This window comes from Martes martes, assembly GCF_963455335.1.
Source record: "Martes martes genome assembly, chromosome: 16".
NCBI classification, from domain to species: domain Eukaryota; kingdom Metazoa; phylum Chordata; class Mammalia; order Carnivora; family Mustelidae; genus Martes; species Martes martes.
In genome coordinates, this window is record NC_137904.1 from 57645781 (window position 1) to 57668476 (window position 22696).

The 22696-nt window shown below is 52.0% G+C and overlaps 2 protein-coding genes across 5 annotated transcripts; one reads left to right on the forward strand and one right to left on the reverse strand.

Annotated features, from left to right (window-relative positions):
• Positions 1 to 7: 7 nt before the first annotated feature.
• MTNAP1 (mitochondrial nucleoid associated protein 1) lies at positions 8 to 10723 on the forward strand. 4 transcript variants are annotated; one of them, XM_080825735.1, is made up of 6 exons: positions 8 to 270; positions 785 to 898; positions 2361 to 3869; positions 8022 to 8129; positions 8706 to 8810; positions 10561 to 10723. In XM_080825735.1, exons 3-6 carry the CDS (start codon positions 2387 to 2389, stop codon positions 10581 to 10583), a joined length of 1719 nt encoding a protein of 572 aa, XP_080681861.1. In that variant the 5' UTR covers positions 8 to 270; positions 785 to 898; positions 2361 to 2386; the 3' UTR covers positions 10584 to 10723. The 4 variants fall into 4 exon arrangements, with proteins under 4 accessions (XP_080681861.1, XP_080681860.1, XP_080681863.1 ...); XM_080825737.1 differs by having other exon boundaries at positions 217 to 270; positions 2361 to 2711; positions 10561 to 10722; XM_080825734.1 differs by lacking the exon at positions 10561 to 10723 and having other exon boundaries at positions 8706 to 9655.
• Positions 10724 to 12601: 1878 nt separating this feature from the next.
• CPSF4L (cleavage and polyadenylation specific factor 4 like) lies at positions 12602 to 22322 on the reverse strand (the record flags this gene model as incomplete). Its single annotated transcript, XM_080826675.1, has 8 exons — positions 12602 to 13075; positions 13788 to 13958; positions 15378 to 15417; positions 15875 to 15968; positions 16837 to 16932; positions 19579 to 19731; positions 21638 to 21688; positions 22220 to 22322. The coding sequence occupies 8 exons, from the start codon at positions 22320 to 22322 to the stop codon at positions 13004 to 13006; spliced, it is 780 nt and encodes a 259-aa protein (XP_080682801.1). The 3' UTR covers positions 12602 to 13003.
• Between the last annotated feature and the right edge of the window lie 374 nt (positions 22323 to 22696).

Genomic DNA, 22696 nt, shown 5'->3' on the forward strand with positions numbered 1-22696 from the left:
CGGCCTAAGCTTTTGCCTGTTCGCAGCCGACCGGAGAACGGCATAAAAGCCCAGCCAGGTTTGAATTAACTTAAGTTATGGCATCATAATACGAAACAAGTATTTGAGTTAGGCCCCTGTGTGGTAAGTTTTTTAAAACACAGCTGAGCAGCATCAGGCAGTGGCGCAGACGGCCTGCGGCGGGTGCCTGCCCGGGAGTTGGGAAGCCGCTCGAGGGGCTGTGCCGGGGGGCTTGTCGCGGGGGCTTCCGGAACTTCCTTGCTAGGCGAGGTGAGGCTGCTGCTCTGGGTCAGTTGCAGCCAGTCGTGCTGTGTCCGGTGGATCACGCCGTGGGTCAGAGATGGGGGAGTGTTTCCAGGGAGGAGAGGGAGTTGATCGGATGGCGGGCCAGCCGTGGGGGTGGGGACAGCTTCCCGGGGCGGCAGGACGAGCCCCCTTCAGCATCCGTGCGGTTCCGGAGTCTCCGGTTGGGGCTGCTGGGGCGGAGGGCCCCGCCCACTCAGCGGGAAGCTACGGCTCCGCTTCCGGAAAAAGTGCGGGAGCCGGGAGGAGGGCGGGCCGGGTACCGCGGCCGCGGCGGGGTATGGGTTGAGTGAGGCGTTTGGCAGGAGTCCCGCGGGCCCTGCGCCGGGGAGGCGGGCGCGGCTTTAACTGTTTGCTTCCCGGAGCACCGAGGGGACCTGCCCTGCGGATAACGCGGTTAGATTGTATTTGGCCCAGTGCCGCGCCACATCCATTCGCTGGGTGTGCTAACGAGTTACGTTTCTGATTGTGTCTCGCGCAGGCTGACAATCCAAACCCAGTCTGTTCTGCCAGACTCGGGGACTGCGATCGTGAGGCATGGAGAGCCGAGAGAAACAGTCCCCAAATTAGCATCCTTCTGGAGAAGCTCCAGTCAGTAAGTAGTCACCCACCCGCGGTGAGACGTTACCACGTGAGGGTGCAGGATCTTTCCAGTAGGTTTAAGAGTAGTGAAGGAATGTAGAGGCAGACACGTCCAAGAGGTCCCTAGCCCCTTCCAAAGTTGTTAGTCCAAGGCCCGTGGACTGGCTCAGTTGTGGGTATTTACTTTCATTATATTGTCAAGGGGGTACCTCCAAAGTGAGAATAATTGAAGCTCTTTGGCAGGAAACAGTTTCGTTTTGCCAGAATTTATATAGGATCCTAAATGGATTGGCCAGGATTCTGTGTATCTATTTTGTGTAAATGGTTTTAGTCTCTGTGTTCAGTGGTCTGAAGGTTTTCACAGCCATAGTCATCTATGATAATAGCGTTTGCGTGTTTATGTCCAGAAAAGGAATTCATTCAACAACTATCATGTGCCAGGCTCAGTGCACAAAGAGGTACAGATGATGCATGGTATTGTTTTTTTTCCATGTTTTTACGTGGTATGAATATCACAAAGATATGCTGAATGAATTTGCCGGTTGTCCATTGTACTGCAAACTGTAAATTAAAAATGAGGACTGTGTCCCCACCACGTATATATCATTTGTGCATCGTAAACACTTTTACATAAACGTGTATGTGTGTATACATACGTTACTAATACGGTGTTAGAGCTTCGTTTTTCATGCTGAAATGATGGAAGGTCTAATATTTTCTTCTTGCACTGTAGTGGATCTTCCATACACCACTTTGAAAACTGTGATTCTAAGCAGCAGCCTTCAGAATGTGGCCTGAGTTTTTACTCTTCGCCATTCTTTCCTTAAATGTTGTGTTTAAGAGATTTTAACAGTTTCTTTATACTCAACGTAGTAACCAGTTGACTTGCTGTAACCTTAAACAGCAAACATTTTAATCTGACTGGTATTTTGAAGATTTTATTTATTTATTTAAGAGGGGAGAGAGAGCACAAGCAGGGGGAGGGCCAGAGGGAGAAGCAGACTCCCTGCTAAGCAGGGAGCCCCACGTGGGACTGGATCCCAGGATCCTGGGATCATGACCTGAGCTGAAGGCAGATGCTTAACCGACTGAGCCACCCAGGCGCCCCTCTGACCGGTATTTTGTACAACTTTTTCTTCCATTAATTTATTACATTTAAGTCTTTTGGCTTTCCTCATCTGCTAGTTAGGGTTGTGGAAAACCACTTTGGTTGTTTTTTTTTTTTTTACCAACAGTTGATTCTTGGAAGACTTTAAGAAATGTAAAATGCCAAACAGAAGTGAAGCCAACGATACTTATCTTAAAAGCAACCATGTCTTCTATTTTCTACCTCTGTAAGGAAAAGAATAAGCCAAAACACATTTTTTAAAACTTCTTCAACCTAGGTTCTTCCAAATGAAAGGCACACATGTAAATGCAATGTTAGTAATTTACCAACTACGTGCCCCTCATAATCTCCCATTTGCATTTTTCAGGAACAGGAGAGCGATACTCACCCAGGATGGAAGTGTGTCCTTACTGTAAAAAGCCATTTAAACGATTAAAATCCCACTTGCCGTATTGTAAGATGATAGGACCAGCTGTACCTGCTGATCAGAAAGCTTGTCAGTCCAAGCCAGCTCCACGCCCACATGCTAAAAAAACGAAAGGGCCAATCACTGACTTAAATAACACTAAAGAGCGAAAGTTGGAGACGGAGAGTAAGAAGAGAAGTACCAGCTTGGTAAAGGACAAACCGGAACGGGCAACCAAGTCTTTTCCACTCCTGGCTGTTGGTTTGGAAAGATCAAATAATACAAAGGCAAATAAAGACATCCAGAATCAAGGTCAGTGCTCTATCAAAACACTAAAAAATACTGAACCAGAGATTACTTTCCAGGGAGAAGCAAAGGCTCGGTTTCACGCATCAGAGAACACTACTCCTAGGAGAGAACTTGCCAAATATTTGCCTACATCAGGGGAAGGTAGAAGTAACCTTTCAGAAACTGAAACATCTTTACCTCTTGGCCCAGTAGAACGTTCTTCATCAAATCAAGATAGAAAATACTCTTCTGCCTTACCTAATGATGTACAGATCACTTCTACTAATTTCAGATTGGACAAAATTGATCCCCTAAGACGGAAGCTTCTAGTAAATTTACCAGATAAACCTCATCACAGTTCTCCCGTGAATCTCAGTTACGGGGCTGAAGGAGTAAGAACATCATTGTCAAACAATGAGAGACAGTCCAAGGCCAGGGACCACCCCTCAGAAGTCTCTTCTGACATTAGAGACTTTGAGACTCAAGAAAAGAACACGGAATCACAATTTTTAAATTTTAAAGTTAGCCCAGTAGGTGACATCCAAGTCAGGGAGAACCAGGGAAAAGCACTGTACCTTGGAACAGAGGCACATGGCAGCGGAGGAAACGCAGAGAAAATTGTATCTATACCAGAAATCCCAGAATGGGCTTCTGTGAGCGGTGATGCAAAGAACATCAGTAGTGATGATTCAGCCACAGAGAAGAAAGGTCCAGATGAAGGTCCCAGTTTCAATTTATTCACTCCAAGAGAGACGGCCTGCAGTGAGCCGCTTTCTGTGTCCCAGCCGCATAATCAAAGCCTTGCTTCTCTGGCTGTCAGATTTTTCCAAGAAGAGAAAGCAGAAGCCTGCTGTCCTCACCGAGTCCCTGATGTGAAGGCGTTAACAGAGAGTGGTGAAGGAGCGTCGCTGCAGCCCAGCTCTGGCCGTGGGCCCCCAGTGTCACACCTCGGCTGTCAGCAAACCTTACATCCAGTCCTGCCTCACGCCTCATACAGCCCCTTCAGTCAGATTGGCATTGCTGATAGGAAGACCCTTTCAAGCTCCCTGGGCCTGGAGTGGTTTCCAGAGCTCTATCCTGGTTATCTTGGACTGGGAGTATTGCCAGGGAAGCCCCAGTATTGGAATGTAATGGCCCAAAAGCCTCAGCTCACCAGTCCCCAGGGGGAGAGACTCTCAAAAGGTAAACATACGCATTTTCACGGGCCATCCAGCCCATCCATACAGCTCTGTGCCTTTTGAATTAATAAGGTTCAGAATACTCCTGGTTTTGCTCATTTGACTTTTTTACCTAGGCTGTCCAGTAAACCAGACTTAACAGTTGTTCTGAAAACATCAATTCTTGCTCCAGAATGAGTACCAGTAGTTTTACCATTCTCCCTTACCCTCCACGCAGAGTTGAAGGTTGGGCTAGGCCAGGTGGGCCAGTGACATTGATCACTTGCATTTCCGCAGCAGGAGGGGACGTGGCCGGGGGATGTTGGGCAGGTGTTCACACTGTCTTGAGAGATCCAGTAAGGAGTCGTGGAAAGAGACAGACAGGCTGTGAGGCCATCTCCCCAGAAGCCCTCCAGAGGCTCCTTGCCAGTGCCTAGAATGGGTCAAGTCAGGAAGTCCCTGGAATTTCAGGGAATCCTCTCTTTTTCCTGCACAACTTGACCTTCAGTTATTGGGACTAGCTCTAGTTACGATACATAAAGTTTCTTCATTTTCCTCACCAGGAAACTTTAGATTTTTCTCTTTTAAGGTTTTCTAGAAGCACATTAGTTTAATGTAGCATTTAGATCCCGTGTGTGTGTGTGTGTGTAGCATTTACTAGTACTTTTAGCTTCAACAGGAGACGTGTAGCAACTCAGAATAGCTTTGCACCTGAAAAACTCGTAACATCTCTTCTTAAAAGGGACATATGTTCTCTCTCTGGTATATTTTATAAATTATTATATATTCACTAAACCCCAAGTTATCTGGTCTGACAAGCATTTTTTTTCTGGTACAGTAATTAATTCTTTCTAAAGCTTTCAAAACAAGTGTAGTGATTGGACAGTGTTGCTAGCTACAGGTACATCATCGACTGCTTTAGTGGTTACTGGTTTTCCTACAAACAGGCCCTCTTTACAGACTTGTAGTCTGTCTCAAGGTCAAAGTTGGGACCCGCAGTCCTTTCCCCATGCTGACCTAGAATTACTATTAACATCTGTGTTGCTTTGTTTTCAGAGTGCTTCCATCCGTTTTATTTCAGCGTCGCTGCGCTGAGAGGCGGGCAGTGATTTTTCTGTGTTTGGCAGGTGAAAAAACAGGCAGAGAGGAGCAGTGATTGGTTCAAGGTCATGTTGCCAGTAGATGGTAGAGCAGCAGGTAGAACAGTCTCTTCAGACCACATTTCACCCTTTCCACTAAACCACCTTATAGAAAGTGCACCATAACTAGAAACACAGGTGGTTGTCAGATCTCTACTTCTCTGTGGTTTGCGGTGGCCAATGCCAATCTCTCTGGCAAGCGGGACTTGTTTATTTCCTGTACTACCTTTAATAGTGCTGAGGAGTGTCTCTGATACAGGCACTTTTCATTTCAGAGGAAAAAGGGAGGGGACTAATGTTGGTCAGGGGATGACTGTATCAGACACTGCTTGGTGTGTTGCATTATTACCTCATTCAGCCCTCATGACGACTCAGATGACTGTCACTGAAGGCACTGTCCCACTTACTTTATCGGTGAGGAATCTGAGCCCCGGAAGTGTTAAGTGACGTGCCCGTGTTCATACAGTAAGTGGCGGTCAAAGAGAGAATCCGAAGCGGGCTCCGCACTGAGCACAGAGCCTGAGCTGAAATAAAGAGTCAGACGCTTAACCCACTGAGCTGCCCATGCACCCAGTTCTAAGCGCTTCTGTTCTCTTTCATTGGTCACAGTCTGCAGTACTGGGCGTAGCTCAGCAGACTCATCGTTCTGAGGACACCACAGAGTCGGGGTTCAGTAAGTCGGGAACGAGAATTAGGCTTATGGAACTCAGCGGCATTAGGAGCGTCTTGCGAGGTTTAATGAGAAGGATTTCACACACTTACTACCCAAAAAAAGGTAGTTCTCCCAGCATTAGCCAAAGTAGATTTTAGAAGTTCAGGATTTAAATCCCTGGAGAATCCACCAATACAAGGGTCTTAAAGAGTCCTCAGCAATATAAATCGGCTTTCTTTCTTCAAAGGAAAGCCTGGTGCGTGCTCAGCCAGGGGTGCTTGGCTGAGCTGTGGCTGAATTCAGGTGCCTGGGCTTTCAGGACTCGAGCTGAAGAGATCTAGGTCCTTGGGTCCCACATCTGGACAACTGACAGTTTCACATGTATTAAAGATTCCTATACCTCATCCCCAGAGAGTGATCCTGAAATAAGGTCTAAGAATCCTGTTTTCAAGCAGTGTTCCTGCAGAGCAGCCAAGCTTTAACCTACCTTTGGTATTGGGAGGCTGCCAAAGCGGGGAGCCCCAGACCCAGCACAGGGGATGGGGTGTGGGCAGATGGGGGGAAAGGAGGGAGAGGTTTGAAAAAAACACCATTCACTGAACTACAGAAAGCAAAACTTGGCTGGTGGGGATAGCAGAAGGTGAAATGAGGAAACCTGGGGCACCTGGGTGGCTGGCTCAGTTGGTTAAGCGTCTGCCTTCAGCTCTGGTCATGATCCCGGGGTTCTGGGATCAAGCCCCGCATTGGGCTTCTTAATCCACGGGGAGCCTGCTTCTCCCTTTCCCTCTGCCTGCTGCACCCCCTGCTTGTGTTTTCTGTCTAATGAATAAATAAAATCTTTTTAAAAAAAGAATGAGGAAACCTTACAGGATCATGGGTTTGAGGGTTTTTTGATTGTTGTTGTTTTCAAGATTTATTTATTTTAGAGAGAGAGTCTCAAGCTGAGTGCAGAGCCCCATGCAGAGCTTGATCCCACAACCCTAAGATCACAACCTGAGCCAAAACCGAGACTCTGATGCTTAACCGACTGCGCTACCCAGGTGCCCTGGGTCATGGGTTTTTAAAGGCCATTCTCCCATCATCCAGCATTGCCATCAGTAAACTACCCTGGTGCGATGTTTGAGACGGGGCGTATGTGGGGAAGCAGCCGAGCAGGACAGGAGTAGCACAAGCCAGGATGAGGTCTGCTGGTAGCCAGAGGAGGCCGTGAAAGGGGAGGTTTTACAATAGCCAGAGAGGGATGAGAGGTGAGGCAGTCACATTTCTGGAGTTCCAGCCAGGCCAGAGGGGTGATAGGGAGTGTTAGAGGTACACAAGGTAGGGACAGCTCCAGCATTTCTATGAGAACGCGGGCCTGTTGTCGCTAGGTTTGGGATGTAAGGACGTCAGCACTGGCAGGTCGAGGACAACATCTAGAGGAGATGGCAGTGGGTGTCAGCAGTTCCCAGGCCCACAACCGGGCCGAAAGGGATGGAGATCAGAGCTCAGCGTCCCTGAGTAGCAGGAAGGATGGCACTGGAGACGGTCCAGGGGGACTTCTGTGGGTTCTGAGCTGGCCTCTCCTGGGCCTTGGAGTTTTTTATACCCACTGTGAACGCTTAATGAAGAAGGCTGCTGGTTGGAGAAGGAACAGTCGGGGGGCCACCCCTGTTCCTGACACGGCAGGGGAAGTGGTTCTACAATTGGAGTTAACACGAAAGTGTCTCTTCCTATCTTTTCCAAGAATGGGGTCATGTCATCCTTTAAGGATTTTTAGTGTTCACCTTGCAAAATAATTATTTCAGTGTAACTTCTTGGAAGCCAGTATGGCTTTACTCCTTGTTCCTTAACGTAATGAGTATTTGGATAGCATTTTTACATCCATAGCAACTTTTACCTCATCTGCTAAACTTGTAAATATTTGCTTCATTTATCCTTTATCCCGATGAACCCCACCAAGACCAGAGGACCAGCAACGGTAGAGATTCCTTGCCTGTCATTAAACAGAAAAACAGGTGCAGGAAAGCTATAAATAGATAGCCTTACAGCCTGCTTTCTGGTTCTGGATTTTTGGTTGAACAGAAGTGAGAAATGGCTGGTCAGTCATAGCAGTGGGCGCATAGGGCACACGTGTTGATTCTAGTACATTGAGTGACGGGGAGCAGTAGGCCCTGTAATAGTAGAAAGTTCTGCTCAGATGTTTGGCAGCCGGTGGGAAATGTAGACCGTTCATTGCACGGAGCACATATACTGGACCGGCTGCGCAGACCGCTCATCAGATCAAAAACATCTGCGGGTCCTGATTCCCAGGGACTGCAGCCTGGCCCTGGGAGGCGCAGGCACGGAGTGTCGGGAAAGAGCCTGAATTTTGGTGAACGATCACAGTGCCTTCTGTTTGGAACCGTAGTTCCTTTGTGGGAAAGAAGCTCGACCGCTCTCAGGAGTTTGGAGCCCCCGACCAGACTTGCATCCTCCAACTTGTCTCTGATGTGGCTCTTGGGAGCTGTCCAGAAAGGTGAGCTGGAGTCCCGGTCTGCTGGGTTGTGTTGCTCGTTCCAGGCATTTGGAGACGTTTCTCTTACTGTAGCCATGGCTGGTACAGCAGGGCGAAGGGAAAGAGATAAAGAGACGAGTGCGTAGGCTTCCTTCTCTCCTCTTGGTCAGTTTCTGCACCAGAAGTGGACATAATCGAGAGCAGCAAACCTGGCAGAGTAGCAGCTGCCACTTAACGGATTAGAGTTGGTTTCTGTACTGTCCCCCCGTCACCTACCCTCATCTCTCCCTTGCCCGCCTCGATCGTCCCAGAGCCGGGAGGACCCTGTGCCTCGAGTGAACCAGTCATAGTAATCTCTCCACTCAAGATTTGGACCAAACTCTCAAAGCAACACTAACTAAATGTATTAAAACTGAAGGTCTTCTGGATTTGAGCCTTTTCATCTGTTTAAAAAATTACCTCTGGCGGGGGGGAATATGTAAATACTGTGCATTACAAGCCCAACGCCCATGCTGACCATGCGAACTTGAGTAATTGGCAGGTCGCCGCCCCTGGTTGCTGTTCACCATAGCAACCAACGTGTTTCTTTTTAAATAGGCTGGGTCAGGTGCAGCACCACGGTGAGAAGCGGCGTCGGGGGCATCACCATGCTCTTTACCGGCTACTTTGTCCTGTGGTGTGGCTGGAGCTTCAGGCATCTGAGTAAGCTTTTTTTGATATTTTTAACGGAAATCACAGGTCACATCCCATTGCGGGACCTCCGGGGGGTGGGGGAGAGGGCGGTCTGTGAATTGCTTTTTAATGATCGTGCTGCTTTATCTGACATACCCTCGTGAGTGAGCCGCTGCCTACGGCTCTGGGGTTTTTTAATTAAAGGTTATGGTTATAATGAACTTTATAAGATTGGACTAGAATTGACATCATTGCACCTGTGCTCTAGGGACGTGAGGTCCCTAGAGATCTGGTGGTCTTGTGCTCTCTCCTCTGAAAGTCATTTGCGTGCCAGATCAGCACCCTTCTTCATTCCTGCCTTAGAACTTCTTTTTATCATTGAAACAGAACAGCTCTATACCCCCAAGAGCGGGGGAGAAACAATACAGCTCTCACTCATGTGTCTGAGGGTCACAGAAATCTTAAACATTACTTTCACCATGTAAAACAAAACCATCCTTCTAGTTGGGACTTCCAGCTTGTATCAGATCTTACCAGGAGGAAAAATGTCTGAACTTCACTTCTCTTTTAGTCCCAAGATGACTTATCTCATTTTTTTAAAGTCTTGCTTTATAAAAATGTTTTTATAGTTAAAATGTTTAAAAGACAAAGTATATAAGAGAATATCCAAAAAAGCCCAGTATTTTTGCACGATTAAAAAAAAAGCCCAGATGCTTTCTGAAAACTTTTGGTGTAAAGGTACAAGACAACCATTAATACCAGTGTAATTCACAAATGCTTAATAGGACGTGGGGTGCCTGCTGGCTCTGTTGGTAGACCATGTGACTCTTAATCCCAGGGTCGTGAGTTCAAGTGCTACTTTGGGCGTGGAGCCTACTTTTAAAAAAAAAAAAAAAAGGACTTTACTCTAATTGGATTTTTTGACTGATTGGGTGTCTAGTAAGTGGGAGAGCAGATCAAGCCGCAGAAATAGGACTGCGGTAAATTCCTGCACGCCACTGGTGGGGCACTGGTAGATGTGTGGTCTGCCAGTCCGTTAATGAGGAAGAGGAGTTCCTTTCTCATCAGCTCTATGTACATGGAGACTCCAAAAAAACCTCACTTACACTTCTTTCCCAGGGACAATCCCCTCCTTAAAGGCTTACCTGTCTGGGGCTCCTGGGTGGCTCAGTGGGTTAAAGCCTCTGCCTTCAGCTCAGGTCATGATCCCAGGGTCCTGGGATCAAGCCCCACATCGGGCTCTCTGCCCAGCGGGGAGCCTGCTTCCTCCTCTCTCTCTCTCTGCCTGCCTCTCTGCCTACTTGTGATCTCTGTCTGTCAAATAAATAAAATCTTTAAAAAAAAAAAAAAAAGGCTTACCTGTCTGAAAGGGCTCAGGTGGTTGATACCTAAGGTTTGTTTTTCACATCTTTGAAGAAAGTAAAGCAGAAATTTCTGATTGCCCCTAAGACTTTATTTCTGAATCTGTAAAACAAAAGGGGAACAGAATGATCTGCACAGGCAGGAGACAGAAACCATCTTTAGAAGTGGCCTCTTGGCAGGGGGCCTGGGTGGCTCAGTGGGTTAAGCCTCTACCTCCAGCTCAGGTCATGATCTCAGGGTCCTGGGATCGAGTCCCGCATCGGGCTCTCTGCTCAGCTGGGAGCCTGCTTCCTCCTCTCTCTCTGCCTGCCTCTCTGCCTACTTGTGATCTCTGTCTGTCAAATAAATAAATAAAATCTTTTAAAAAGAAAAAGAAGTGGCCTCTTGGGTCCTTACGCTTCTCTCTATTTATCCAAAGAGCTGCAACGCTGGCGGAGGTGATGACCGGGACACAGGATGGAAGCCTGGAGCCCGCAGGGGATGTGTGCTGGGACACCAGCAGTGCACATTTAACCATTGAAGATGGTTTGGCGGGGGGAGAGGGAGTGAAAAGAATAAAATTATTGGAATCTAAAATGGTTACAGAGGAGGTCCGTTTTTTGACTGTGGACAGGCCTGGTTGTGGGTGAACATTCCCCAGTAGTCTGAGTCGTTGAGGTCAGCGGATATCCGCTGATTGAGGTCGAGCCCAACTCCGAGTGACAGAGGGAATACACTTCATAGCTCCCGCTTACAAGAGTATTGAGAGTCTGGTTTGTGAGGCCAGATTTATTACTCGTACGTGCAGATGTCCCTACAAGTTCATTTGCACAGCCTGCCCCAGTCCTGCGTGTGATCTGGCGGACGCAAGGCTTCATCCCGCAAGACCCGAGATTCTTTTCCAAACCGGAAATGCAGACGCGTGAGCCTGAGCTGCCAGAAGCCAGCGTCCTGCAGACGTGAGGCACGAGTAACTGCTCTTCACAAAGCCGAGAAAAAGGAGTCAGGAATGCTCGGAGCTTGCTGAGCCATGTTAAACAGCCTTCTTGGTTTTGTCTCCCAAAACGATGCTCCGTACCTGCCACAGGCCCGGCAGGAGCTCCCCTTGGGTGAGCAACAGTGCTTGGGTTTTGCTTCCGGTTCAGCAGCGGGCGGAGAATCCATACAAACAGTCCCCACCCGCCTTCCCATCCCTCCCGAGGAGAAGTTTCTGGAATGGCCAGGCTCTACTCCACCTGTGAGAAGACTTGCAAGAAGGGGCCCAGTTCTGGAAGGCGGGAAATCCTCGAGGGCCCGCCCCATTGTCCTGGCTGCGCCCTTGTGCGCTGTAGGGTGGGTTACCCCGGCGTCAGCTACTGGAGTTTAGGCCTGAGTGGGAATATCTGAAATGCTGAGTGTACTGGGGAAAGTACTTTTGTCTAATAACACGTTCAGGTATTTAGCTCTTAAAGAGAATCGTGTTCTGTTAGCAACGGGGTGTGTGACTCCTATGGGAAACCCTGTCTGCTGCCACTGTTCCTAGTCCTTGTTTGTCCCGATTTACAGATGATCCTAATTAGCCTGCTCCCTGTGCTCCTCCGTGGGATTACCACCACTTTGCAGAACGACCACATTTTTAAATGTATTTATTTTTTACTTCGCCTCTTACTATTTGCCTCTTCCAGTCCATCACCTTTGATCTGGGTGGGTGTGGCAGGTTGTGTCTAACTTACTGGAGCCTCTCAGAACGGTCTCAACTGTAAAGTGGAGAGGATTATACATGCTTTGCCGAGATTCGGTGAGGTGAGAAGTCCCGCATCGGTCCATTCCAGCAGAGGCCGACATGTAGCAGGGCTTAAATCACAACAGCTCTTCCGAAACCTCAGTGGCACCATCCCGTGTTCAGATTCTAACCTTGAACCAAACAAGAAAGACCCTACCACAATTCACACAAAAGCCTGGCTGCGGTGTGAGTGCCTACTCTGCGATCAAAGCCAAGTGCTGTGCCAGGTTCTTGACCTGCGTGCTCTCGGTCTAGCCTTCTGACCACCCGGTGAGGCGGGGGCCAGGTTCGTTTTTCAGCATGAGGAAGTGGAGGCCTGACGTGAGGCAGTTTGCCTCCACGGCTGCCTGGCGTTGGTCTCAGCAGCCCCGGAGGAGCAGTGCTTTTAAAGACGGCCCTGTCCCCTTTCCCTCCCGCTCCGGGCAGACCGGGCAGCCGTCCCCATCTGCCAAAGGGGGAGCTGGTACCCCTGCTCCGACCACACACCTACCGTTTTCTCCCTTTCCCCAAAAGGCTTGGCTTAGCCCACCCGCACCTCTCCCTGCAGATTAAATCACAATGGCCTTTGACTTAGTGTGGCCTTAAACGGTGCACGTCACTCCCTCCCTTCCCAGAGACAAGCCTTGTTTGCACCATCTCCCTGCCTGTAACTCCTCACCTAAAGCACGCACAGAATAGAGCCTTAAATCGAAGGAAGCCACGCAGGGAGGCAGCTGTCGTGCTGAAGAAAACCATTGGGTTTAATCAGTTCCCAGCAGCAGGCGAGGCCGTGTGAACAGCACCGCCGTGCACGGCCCGAGCTTGGCCATGGTACAAGAGCCACGCGGAGCAGGACCTGTGCATGTCCCACAAACCCGAGCTCTGGGTGTACGTGCGTTCTGCTCCCCCATCATGTGATACCGCGCCCTTCCACAGTCCCATTTGCCTCCAGTCCAGGTGTATTTCTACCAGCTGGCTCCCTTACAGGATTAGAGGAAATAAGCCCAGGCCACTACTTCCGCATCTCCAGCCCCATGGGGCCCAACATGAGGGCGCGCTGGACATGGGGACCAGAGGATCCCACAGAGTGGCCGTTGGGTGTCTTTGCTGGAAGGTCGTCAGGTAGCCCACCGACCTGGGGTTACTTTTTGGTAACTCCTACCTGGTGGAGTCTTACTGCTCTGGGGCTGGCATAATGGCCCATGTTACGACACTAAAAGAAAAAGATGACCGGTGTCACTTTTTGTAAATTCGGATCCCAGGAGAAATGCCCTAACCCATCTAGGGAACCCTGAGAGCTAGTTAGCTGTCATTCTAAGGAGTTTGATGGATTCTCTCTTAAATGAAGCTCCATCTCGGGCCTGAAAGACCTTGAGACCTTCAAGCCAGCATCGCTATCCCAGAGAACAGGGATCCAGATGTTCAAAGGCCCCAAAATCAAACGTACGAGAAAGGCAAGAGCTCTGTGCCCTCCCCTGTCCCCGCTGGAGCTTTCGGTATAGAGGAGTCAGAAGCACGGGACAGGTCGATGTTATCTCATGAAGTTATGTTTCTTCGTGATAAGCCAGAAAATAGCAAAATCAGAAAAACAACGTGCTACGTTCCTTTCCTTACCAAATCCTGCCCCCCACCCCATTCTTGAGGACATTAAGTGTGAACTCATTATTCATAGGCAGCGAAGGAGGAGGTGAGAGCTGTTTGATTTACTAGCTTTTAATAAAGAAAGAAGTTCTTGTCTGGCTGGAGATACAAGTCAGTTGAGGTTGTGGAGACTTAGCAGAAACATTGGGGTTACCGGTGGCCCCCCACCCCCCCATTCATCACTCCTGCCCCTCAGTGTCTTGTTCTTAACTGACCGACTGCAGCCACTCCCCCCACCCCCGCCTTCAGCGGGGCCATGGCCTGGTCTGTCTGCGGCCACTCACCGTGTAGCACGGGCCCTGTTCCAGTGCCCTGAGCCCCGAGCGGCAGGAGAGCAGGCGCTCCTGGGGCTGCCCCTGAGGGTGGAGAAGCCCACACTCCGTGGTCGTGGAAGGGGACTTGCGACGCTCCCAGGCGGAAGCAGGAGGTGCTGAACGCCGTGGCCCGTGGACAAGCTGCAGGTAAGGTCAGGAGAAAACACTGTAGACAATCCACTCTGCGTAGACATGGTGGCTTTAGACCAGGGGCAGGGGCTCTGGCCAGCTCTTTCAGCGGAAACCAGGTTTCAAGACGCCTTTGGTGACAACTGTAATTGCCAAAACATGCCTCCTGCGGATGGTTACACATGGGCTTGGGAATTGGCCAACAGTCACGAATGGAGGGAGGCGGCTTCCCACCTTCCAGCAGAGATCCCACTCAGGGGCAGCAGGGGGCGCCCTCCCGAGCTGGCGCCGGCCTTCCCTGGGGCTGAGGGACCGGATGCCTGGCCCGGGCCCGGAGGAACAGCGAGAGCAGAGCCCTGTTCCCACGCCTGCTTTGACCTCTGTCAGAGTCATCCGGGCCAGGGGTCAGCCAAGGCTTCTGTAGAAGACCAGATAGAAAGCGGTTTGGCTCTGTAGGCCACGCGGGCTCGGTTGCAGCCGCTCAGCCCTGCCGCGTAGGCCTGAGACCGGCTCTGGAGGATACGGACGCCATGAGTTTGCCCTGATCTAGGAAAACTTCGAGAACAGACATTTTCATTCTCCCGTGTTAACAATATCTATTATCTGGTTTGCCTTTTTCCCTACGTGCCTTTTTTTTTTTTTTTTGACAGACAGAGATCACAAGTAGGCAGAGAGGCAGGCAGAGAGAGAGGAGGAAGCAGGCTCCCTGCTGAGCAGAAAGCCCGATGTGGGGCTCGATCCCAGGACCCTCAGACCATGACCTGAGCCGAAGGCAGAGGCTTTAACCCTCTGAGCCACCCAAGCGCCCCTCCTACATGCTTTTTAAAACATCATTCTTAGGCGCCAGGCTGTACAAAGACAGGCAGGGGCCAGATGCGGCCCACAGGCCGTGGTTCCCTGACCGCTGACCCCCGATGTGTGGAGGTGCTCATCAGTGCTTGGTAGCAATAAGAACACTATATGTTTCCCTAGGGACTGAGCACAACCAGGACAGCCCGGATCCCAAACAACATCTTTAGACCATAAATCCAGAGCTGGGCCCCTTGTTCTTCATTTAAAAACCTCATACACTGGGCACCTGACTGGCTCAGTTGGTAGAACATGCAACTCTTAACCTTTGGGTTATGAGTTCAAACTCCATGTTGGGCATAGAGATCAGACACACACACACACACACACAATCCAGCTAAGGAGAAGGAAAGCCTCAGGGGCCCATAAGCTGAGCAGTCCTTCCTGAAGCAGAGGTTACAGGGGTTGGAGAGGGTTTGGGTGGTGGCATGTGCCTTTCCCGGGGTGGGTACTTAGAGCAAATCATGAGAGAGTGAGGGCAGCTGGGCATAGGGTGGTACCAGAGAGAGAGAGACCGCTTCCCAGGGAGCATGCCCAGTAAAGAGAACCAGACACACCTGCCCCCTTCCTGCCTGCACTCACCTTCGTGTAGCTCGAGTTGAATAAAAGATTCATCTTGGGACTGAGGGAATAGAGAGAGAGATGATTACCGTCTGGCTCCAGCCCCCAACACCCCCACCCCGGCTCATTAGCATGCTCGGTGTCAGCCTGCTGCAGATTTCCCATTTCTGAACCCTGTGGGGAAGGAGCCCATACCCCAGCCAGGGGATGAGGGAGAACTGCAGAGGCTTGGGGTGGGTGTTAAGGGTTTCTACTCATTTCTAGAACAGTTTGTGAAGAGCTAGATGTCTGTGCCCAGCTCGAATACGCATTATCCGCCTGGGGTAGAGTTCAGTGCAGCCCCAAGTGGGGGAGGAGGTGTGGGTGTGCAGGGTAAGCCAGCAAGGAAAGCACTGGGCAGATGGTCGCCAGACACTTCATTTCCCACCTTGGGCCAGTGAAGGTAGAGAAGGATCCAGATCTGGAAGCCAGAGAATGGCTGGGCTAGGTGGGAGTTGCTGATCCAGGGTCATACTCACTGTGCAAATTGGCAGTGGGGGCCCTCGGGGCAGAAGCCCACTAAGTAGTTAACACACATTGTCTTGGGGACATGGCGGTGTTTACAGAGGGGACCTGCTGGGCAAAGAACAGCCAGAAAGACACATGACAAAGCTCACCAGGAGCGTAGGCAGTCACAGGCTCTCCACTTCACGGGGTGTACAAATCTCTCCCTTCCGGACTGCCCAAAGCACCTGCTTCCTAACCGTGTGACTGAGAGGGGAAAGGCGACCTCGGAATATGTTGGGGTAGGTCCTGAACAAGGGGGCCGGAAGCGTTCCTAACACACTGCGTTTGGGCGGAATGACGTGACGGTAGATGGTCACGCGCCATCTTGACTTAGCTCCAGAAGGTACAACTGAGGAAAGGCTCACCCCACAGCTCACTTTTCCTCCCCTAAAATCCCCCACAACCAACTCGGCGGGCCGGTGTAGGCCTCAGACCAATGCGCCTGGAGGCAGAGGAAAACAAAGCATGTGGGCCTCAGAGCACAGGGAGGAGGATGGGGGGAACCTGCCTCTTAATGGGGTAGGCAGAGCAAGCGTCAGTGACAGCACACAGGTGGGGGGTGGTAAAAGACGAGACTGTAGATGAACAGTCTCCTGGGGGTCTGCCCCTAGGAGGGAGGGGTTTCCCCTTTGCATAAATGAGGGGAGTTCAGTCATTTGTTCAAGGTTACACAGCTGATGCATTCCGAAGTCGCCGGGATTAGAACCCAGGTAAGCCTGCTGCCAGAAGCCAGTCCGGCGCCAGGTCCTCCCATCGCTGGCTGAACGTTACAGGGTCACAGAGCAGGCCTGGGGGGGACGATGGAAGGACCTTCTGTTGGGAAGCCCCCCCCCCCCCCCCCGGGGCCTCATCAGGAATATGCCTCCTTCCCCTGCCAGGGACCGCCCCTCCCCCACCCTGATCACCTAGTGTTCCCTTTCTATCAGGGCCTCACCATCCTTGCAGAAACCTTGGTCATACCAAGGACAGTCCCGGGTCTGGAAAGCTGGCTTCACGTGGAGAAAGGAACATTCCTTCTTGTTGCAATCACCTGAAAAGTCCAGCATTCTTTAAAAGCAGGCTCATCTTTAGTGCTCTTCCCATCCTCCCCAGACTGGACTGACCCTGCCCCTTGCACAGAAGCCACCTGCCTGCTGTCTGCCAACAGCCACAGAAAGGTTTTCCTGATCCTTCCAGCAATCTAAGGAGGATGGATCCCAGTACTGTGTGCCCAGGAGGGCTCGGGTAGGAATAAGCACATCTGGCCGTGTGGAGGCAGGGCCAGAGATCCCGAAGGAGGGGCTGGAACTGAAAGCATCTGGAAGCCACCAGAGAGGAAGGAACGAGAGGAGAGGTGGGGAGGGGAGACCCAGAGTAAGCAGCTAACGATCCCATGGATACAATCTGATTAAACCCTCTTGCCTTCATCGCTAGGAGACCCACAGTGCTTCCAGAACCAGGGCACAGTCCTTTTTGGTGGAAATGCCAAGAAGAGCAGAGTAGTGCCCCCAAGTGGGCACTGGGATGATGCCAGACGCGACACAGAGGGACACCTGTAGTTTCACAACATCTGCACTGTCATTGGTCTGTAGATGGACCAGGACTTAGGTTCCCTAAAAGGAACCAGCCCTGTCGGGTAGACCACCTGAGAGTTGCGGTAAGAACCCTCTTAGGTTTCTCTTAGGGGCCAGGAGCTTGAAAGGAGGCTTGGGGAAGATTCAGCTCATGTTTCACTTCATTTGAGTAGAGAAACAGTGAAGGCTTCCAATCTCATCCTCCCTAAAAATCTACAACGTGGTGCTTCTCAGAACCAAAAGGAACTTCACGGTGTTCACACCAGTGGCTTTCACCTGGAGAAGAGGGCCACGGATGCCAAAGAGCTTTAAACCACCATTCCCTCCCGGTCTTGCCATCTCACGAACGGGGACACCAGGGCTCAGAGAGGGGAAATGCCATGGCCACGATCACCAGCCTTCCTTGCACCGATGACGGGTTTCCGTGCTTGTGTGTGCAGCCCTTGGCAGAGCACGGACTCCTGGCTCTGGCCTCCAGAGGAATGGAAGTGACATACCCCCTCCTCGCTCCCCTCCAGGGCTGGTGAGCATTTGACAGGTCAGGCAGTGGGAAGTAGCCTGAGCAGGGCTCCCTTTCTGCCCCATCCTGGATGCATGTCGCCGCGCTCCTCTGACGGCCAGCAGGTGTCACCCAAACTCCACCCTCCACTCTGCCTTTCCAGGCCAGAGGCTATGCCCAAAGACCCTGGCCCCCTCCAGCACGAGCTCCTACACCTCCCAACCTAAGGCTCTAAACAAAACAACTTACTTGCAAGAAGAACGAGAATCACTTTGATAGGCTATTAGAGATATTCATTTACTCCAAGAGCAGAAACAGAGGTTACGATCTACCATCAATGATTTACAAGGATGCCCCTCACAGTGAGAGGTATTGGGGGGCAGAAGGGAACCTGGTCCTATCCCTGTGCCCATCCCCAGCACAGCATCCAAGTCCCAAAAGAAAACCGAACCAAGTTTTCCCGAAGGAATGAATAAATGGCATTTTTAAATGAAAGAGGTTTAGGCAGTGAGAAGGGGAGCCGGGCTCCAGGTAGACTTTGTCCTTCCTTTCAAAGAACACATGCGGGCAGCTGAACCCAGCTCTGAGCGCGCGGCCACGGACTGGCCTGGGAGGATGAATGCTCTGCCTTCTTCCCGCATACCCGAGACTCCCCCTACTGCGCGGGGTGGGGGGGGGGGTGCTGGCACTAATGAGGGACAGCGACCCCTGCAGCTGTCTCAGTCAGAGAGGTCCCTGGAGACTGGGCCAGTTCTCCCCTCCCAGGTCACTCCTTTGGAACACAGTCTGAAAAGCGCTAGACTACATAATCCCTAGGGCTCCTTCCAGCTCCGGAAAGAACGGAGCTGTAGAATTGTATTGGGAAGATATTTTATGAGATCTGAAACACATTCGCAGACCCTTCTTAAAGGAGAGGACACGTGGCCGCGGCTTCCCCCTCTGCAGCCCCGTGGATGATAAAAAGTGGTCCTGAGGCCAGAGGGCGGGAGGACACGGGTCCAGACCTGACCACATAAGATAACTGGAGAGGCTAGGGCGTCTGGGCCTCATGACTGTATGCTTACAGTTACCTCGCACTGCCCGTCAGAGATGCTCATTTTCTACTTACGGAAGCGACGTCAAGTTTCCTTCTAAAATAAGACTTAATAATAGCAAGACAGTGGAGAGAGCAGACGATGATACCGGCCAGCAGAACAGGTTCTCTGTGGGTTGGGCAAGCACTGGGAAAGTGGCTTCCAAATGCTTGTTTGGGGCTCCCTGGCCCAGACCCACCCCGGGACAGAGAGATCGCCCTTTCAAGACTTGTTTCCGGACAGTCAGTCCGGGTATGTGAATAGCCAGGACCGTCGGGGGAACTATTCAGCCCCTGATTATTCCAGCCACACCCTCCCCTTCCCTCAGAGGGACCTGTGTGTGCCTGCGGGGCGGTAAAACAGGGACCCCAGAGTACTGCTCCCCTGTGTCTAGGGGGCTGGAGAAGCAGGCACCCGAGGCTCAGAGAGGCTGGTCTGGCCCCCAAGGCATGCACAGCCTCCTCCACGGGCCCCTCTCAAAACTTCTGCCCCTCTCACAGTCCCCACTGCCAACCTCCCGGGCAAGGCCTGGAGCCAGGACGGGACATTACCGAACTTGGAGTAGAAGTAGCACTCGGGCATCCTGGTGACATCGTACTGGTGCAGGAAACCGCACTGGTCGCCCTTCTTGCACAGGCCGCGGAGCCAGTGTTTACACACCACCATCTTCTCCCCCTGGTTGTGTCGGAACGGGCAGAGATTCCCTGGGAACACCAGAGCACCCAGCTGCTGACAGCGTGGACCCAGCTCAGCCCGGGAAGGAATTCCCCAGGAGAGGCTGGGGCTCAGATCCCCACTGCCCTCCCTCCCTCCCATCCCCTGACCCCCTAGAGCTAGAATCAGGGGCTGGAGGCAACATGAAGGAGGTGCCGTAGTCCGGACAGGCGGCTGTTCGCATGACCTCCCCTCTGCCCAAACCCTCTACTTGCCAGACCTGCCCTCGCCCTTCTCAAACCCCAGGGAGCCCCAGGGGGTCAGAGCAGCTCTCAGGCACCCCCTCTCCTCCAGGATCATGGCAGGGAACCTCTACCAGAGAGCAGAGCCGTGGTTCCAGCCCTGGACTCCCCCCAGCACGGTCCGGGGGTATCCAGTGCTCCCGAAGGGCCTGTTTAAATCAGGTCCTAAAAACTCCCACAGGGAACCTGGGTGGCTCAGTGGGTTAAAGCCTCTGCTTTCGGCTCAGGTCATGATCCCAGGGTCCTGGGATCGAGTCCCACATCGGGCTCTCTGCTCAGCAGGGAGCCTGCTTCCTCCTCTCTCTCTGCCTGCCTCTCTGCTTACTTGTGATCTCCGTCAAATAAATGAATAAAATCTTAAAAAAAAAAAAAAAAAAAAAAAACTCCCACAAAGGTTGTGTTTCCTGAGTGCGGAGACCTAAGGTGCTAACCAACAAGCCAGCTTTGTAACAGCATAGAAGGAAGTGGAAATGTTCGAGGTAACTCTTTGCTCTTCTTCCTGGGGCATTAGCATCAGCAGGAACGACACCCCAGTCCCTAAGTTCCGGGCTCGTGCTTGGCTGACTGTCTGATAGAAGGGGAGGGAAACCGGGAAGGGCTTCTTTGCAAATGGCCCTCCCATCACCTGGCCTGGAACTTGCTCTGGTGTGACCTCCGGCCAGGGCAGTGGTGTTTCTCTGCAAGAGGGTGTCACCGTGAACCACTGCTTTGGAGACAGGACCCAAGGCGGCATCTCAGTGCTGAGCCTCGAGTGAGCAATGCTGGTTCCCCCCTCACCCCATCGTCCAGGGCTGACAGGACAAAGGAGGTGCAAGGTGTGTGGCAATTACGCCCTAGGACCCTCCCCGCCCCAAACCCGGCCTGGGCCCCTCCCGGCCTCCTGGCTTCCCAAGAACAGGACTGCTTGGATCCAAAAAACTGGTCCTAAACTCATTCACATTAGCAGGGTTACTGAACCTGGATCTACAGGGGTACTGGGAGCCCCCAGATTGGAGGCAAGACTTTTGGGGGCAACTGTGTATTTCTATAGGAAGAGGCCGTGAGTGGTTCATGAGCCAGAGGTTGGGAACCCCTGGTTGGAGTCAGGTCGCCTGTATTAGGGGAGAGGGGCTTGCTTGATCCAAGCGGGGGTGGGGGAGAAACAGGGGACATTTAAGGGTAGCATTTCAGAGACGGAAAGACAGAGCTGTCTTAGGACATAAAGACTACGTAGAAGAGCTGACCAGGTCCCACACTGATTCGGAGGATGAGAAGGTGGGGGTACTGAGGAGAAGGGCATAGCTTTCCTGGCGGGGAGGAAACTCAAGACCCCCGGGGCCTCCTGGGAACACACAGGCTGAACCTCTGGAAACACTCTCACCCCCAGCAAAGCGGAAAGAAGAGAATGTCCCCTTCCGGGTAGCCCTGGGTACCCTAATCAATGCTGCTGGGCCAGAGAAATCCTTTTCGGGGAGGGGAGGGCTTCCTGAAGGACATACCCGCTCTCCTGCCCTTTGCCTCCTTATAAGACAAATTTGACTCCATTCCAGCCTCCGCACCCCAGGTGCAGATTTGACAGTTTATTCCAGGCCAAGGGGAACTCACTGCAGTATAGACTGGTCTAGACCAGTCTAGACCCTGCCCCCTCCCCCACCAGGTTCTCCTGCTTACCCACCTTTGTCACAGAGCCCTTTAGCGAAGAAGTTGCACACAGCCGAGCCGGATTCTAGAAGGGGGAAAGGAAGGTAGCTTCTTCAGCGGCTGCAGCTTTCCAGGGGCTTTTTCTTCTCAGGAAGTGCTCCCCACCCCGAACTTCCCTGACGCTTGAGCCTGGGGGCTCCTGGTTTTTTGGCTGCTGGCCTCCAGAACCAGCCTCCAGACCTCAACACCTAAACCCCCAGCTCTGAAACAGAGGAGAAGGAGGGCCGCAGGGGAGCTCAGGGGGCCAGTGTGGACCTCCCTGGCTTCTCACAATTCACCTTCTATGTCTCTCTGCTTTCCCAGTCTGGGAAATGGACTGCCTGGAAGTCAGCCCCATTTTCCTGGAGTCCTGGAGAAGATGTAAGAGGGGGGACCCGAGCGCCTAAGAAGGGAGGGACTGAGCTGGGACTCGCAGATTGTCAGTTCCAGCCCCCCCACCACCACCCAACTCAGTCTCCCTGGTGAGCCCAGCAGAGAGGCCTCCAGAGAGGGCTGGGAGTGGGGCCATGGCTCAAGGTTCCTCCAGAGGGACGGCCGACACCCTGGCCTCACTCACTGTCCATCCGCTGGAAAGGCAGGAGGCCAGTGCCCTTCTGCAGTTCTACATCCTTCTCGAAGGTGAAGGTCAACTGTTCCAGCCCAGCAATGACCTCTTGCATCCTCCGTCTCCTGCCGGGGCTGCGAAAACCTGCTTCGGCCCCTGCAGGTGGACCCTATATAGCTCATGGGAGGCCCTTAAGGGGCCAGGGTCTGATGCTGCGTCCCTCATCCCTGGGTGCCAGCGGCCAGGAGACGGCCACGTGACTCCCTCCCCAGAATGTCTCACCACGCCCACCTGACGCAGGTGCAGACACCCTGGGGCCCCACGCCCCCACACCACGCACACTGCCGGGGAGGAATTAGCCAAGCCCCTCCCCACACTGCTCATCTCTGTGTGGTGTCCTCAGACATACACACAACATTTGCGCAGACATGACCACACCTGTGCTCACTCTTTCACCATGAAGACAAAGCCACAGGTCAGCTTTGGGAA

Coding starts and splice junctions, on each gene's coding strand:
- MTNAP1 (XM_080825734.1), top strand. CDS start 2,387: ATGGAAGTGTGTCCTTACTGTAAAAAGCCATTTAAACGATTAAAATCC. Junction 3,870..8,021: donor GGGGGAGAGACTCTCAAAAG/GTAAACATACGC, acceptor TTGGAACCGTAG/TTCCTTTGTGGGAAAGAAGC. Junction 8,130..8,705: donor CTTGGGAGCTGTCCAGAAAG/GTGAGCTGGAGT, acceptor CTTTTTAAATAG/GCTGGGTCAGGTGCAGCACC.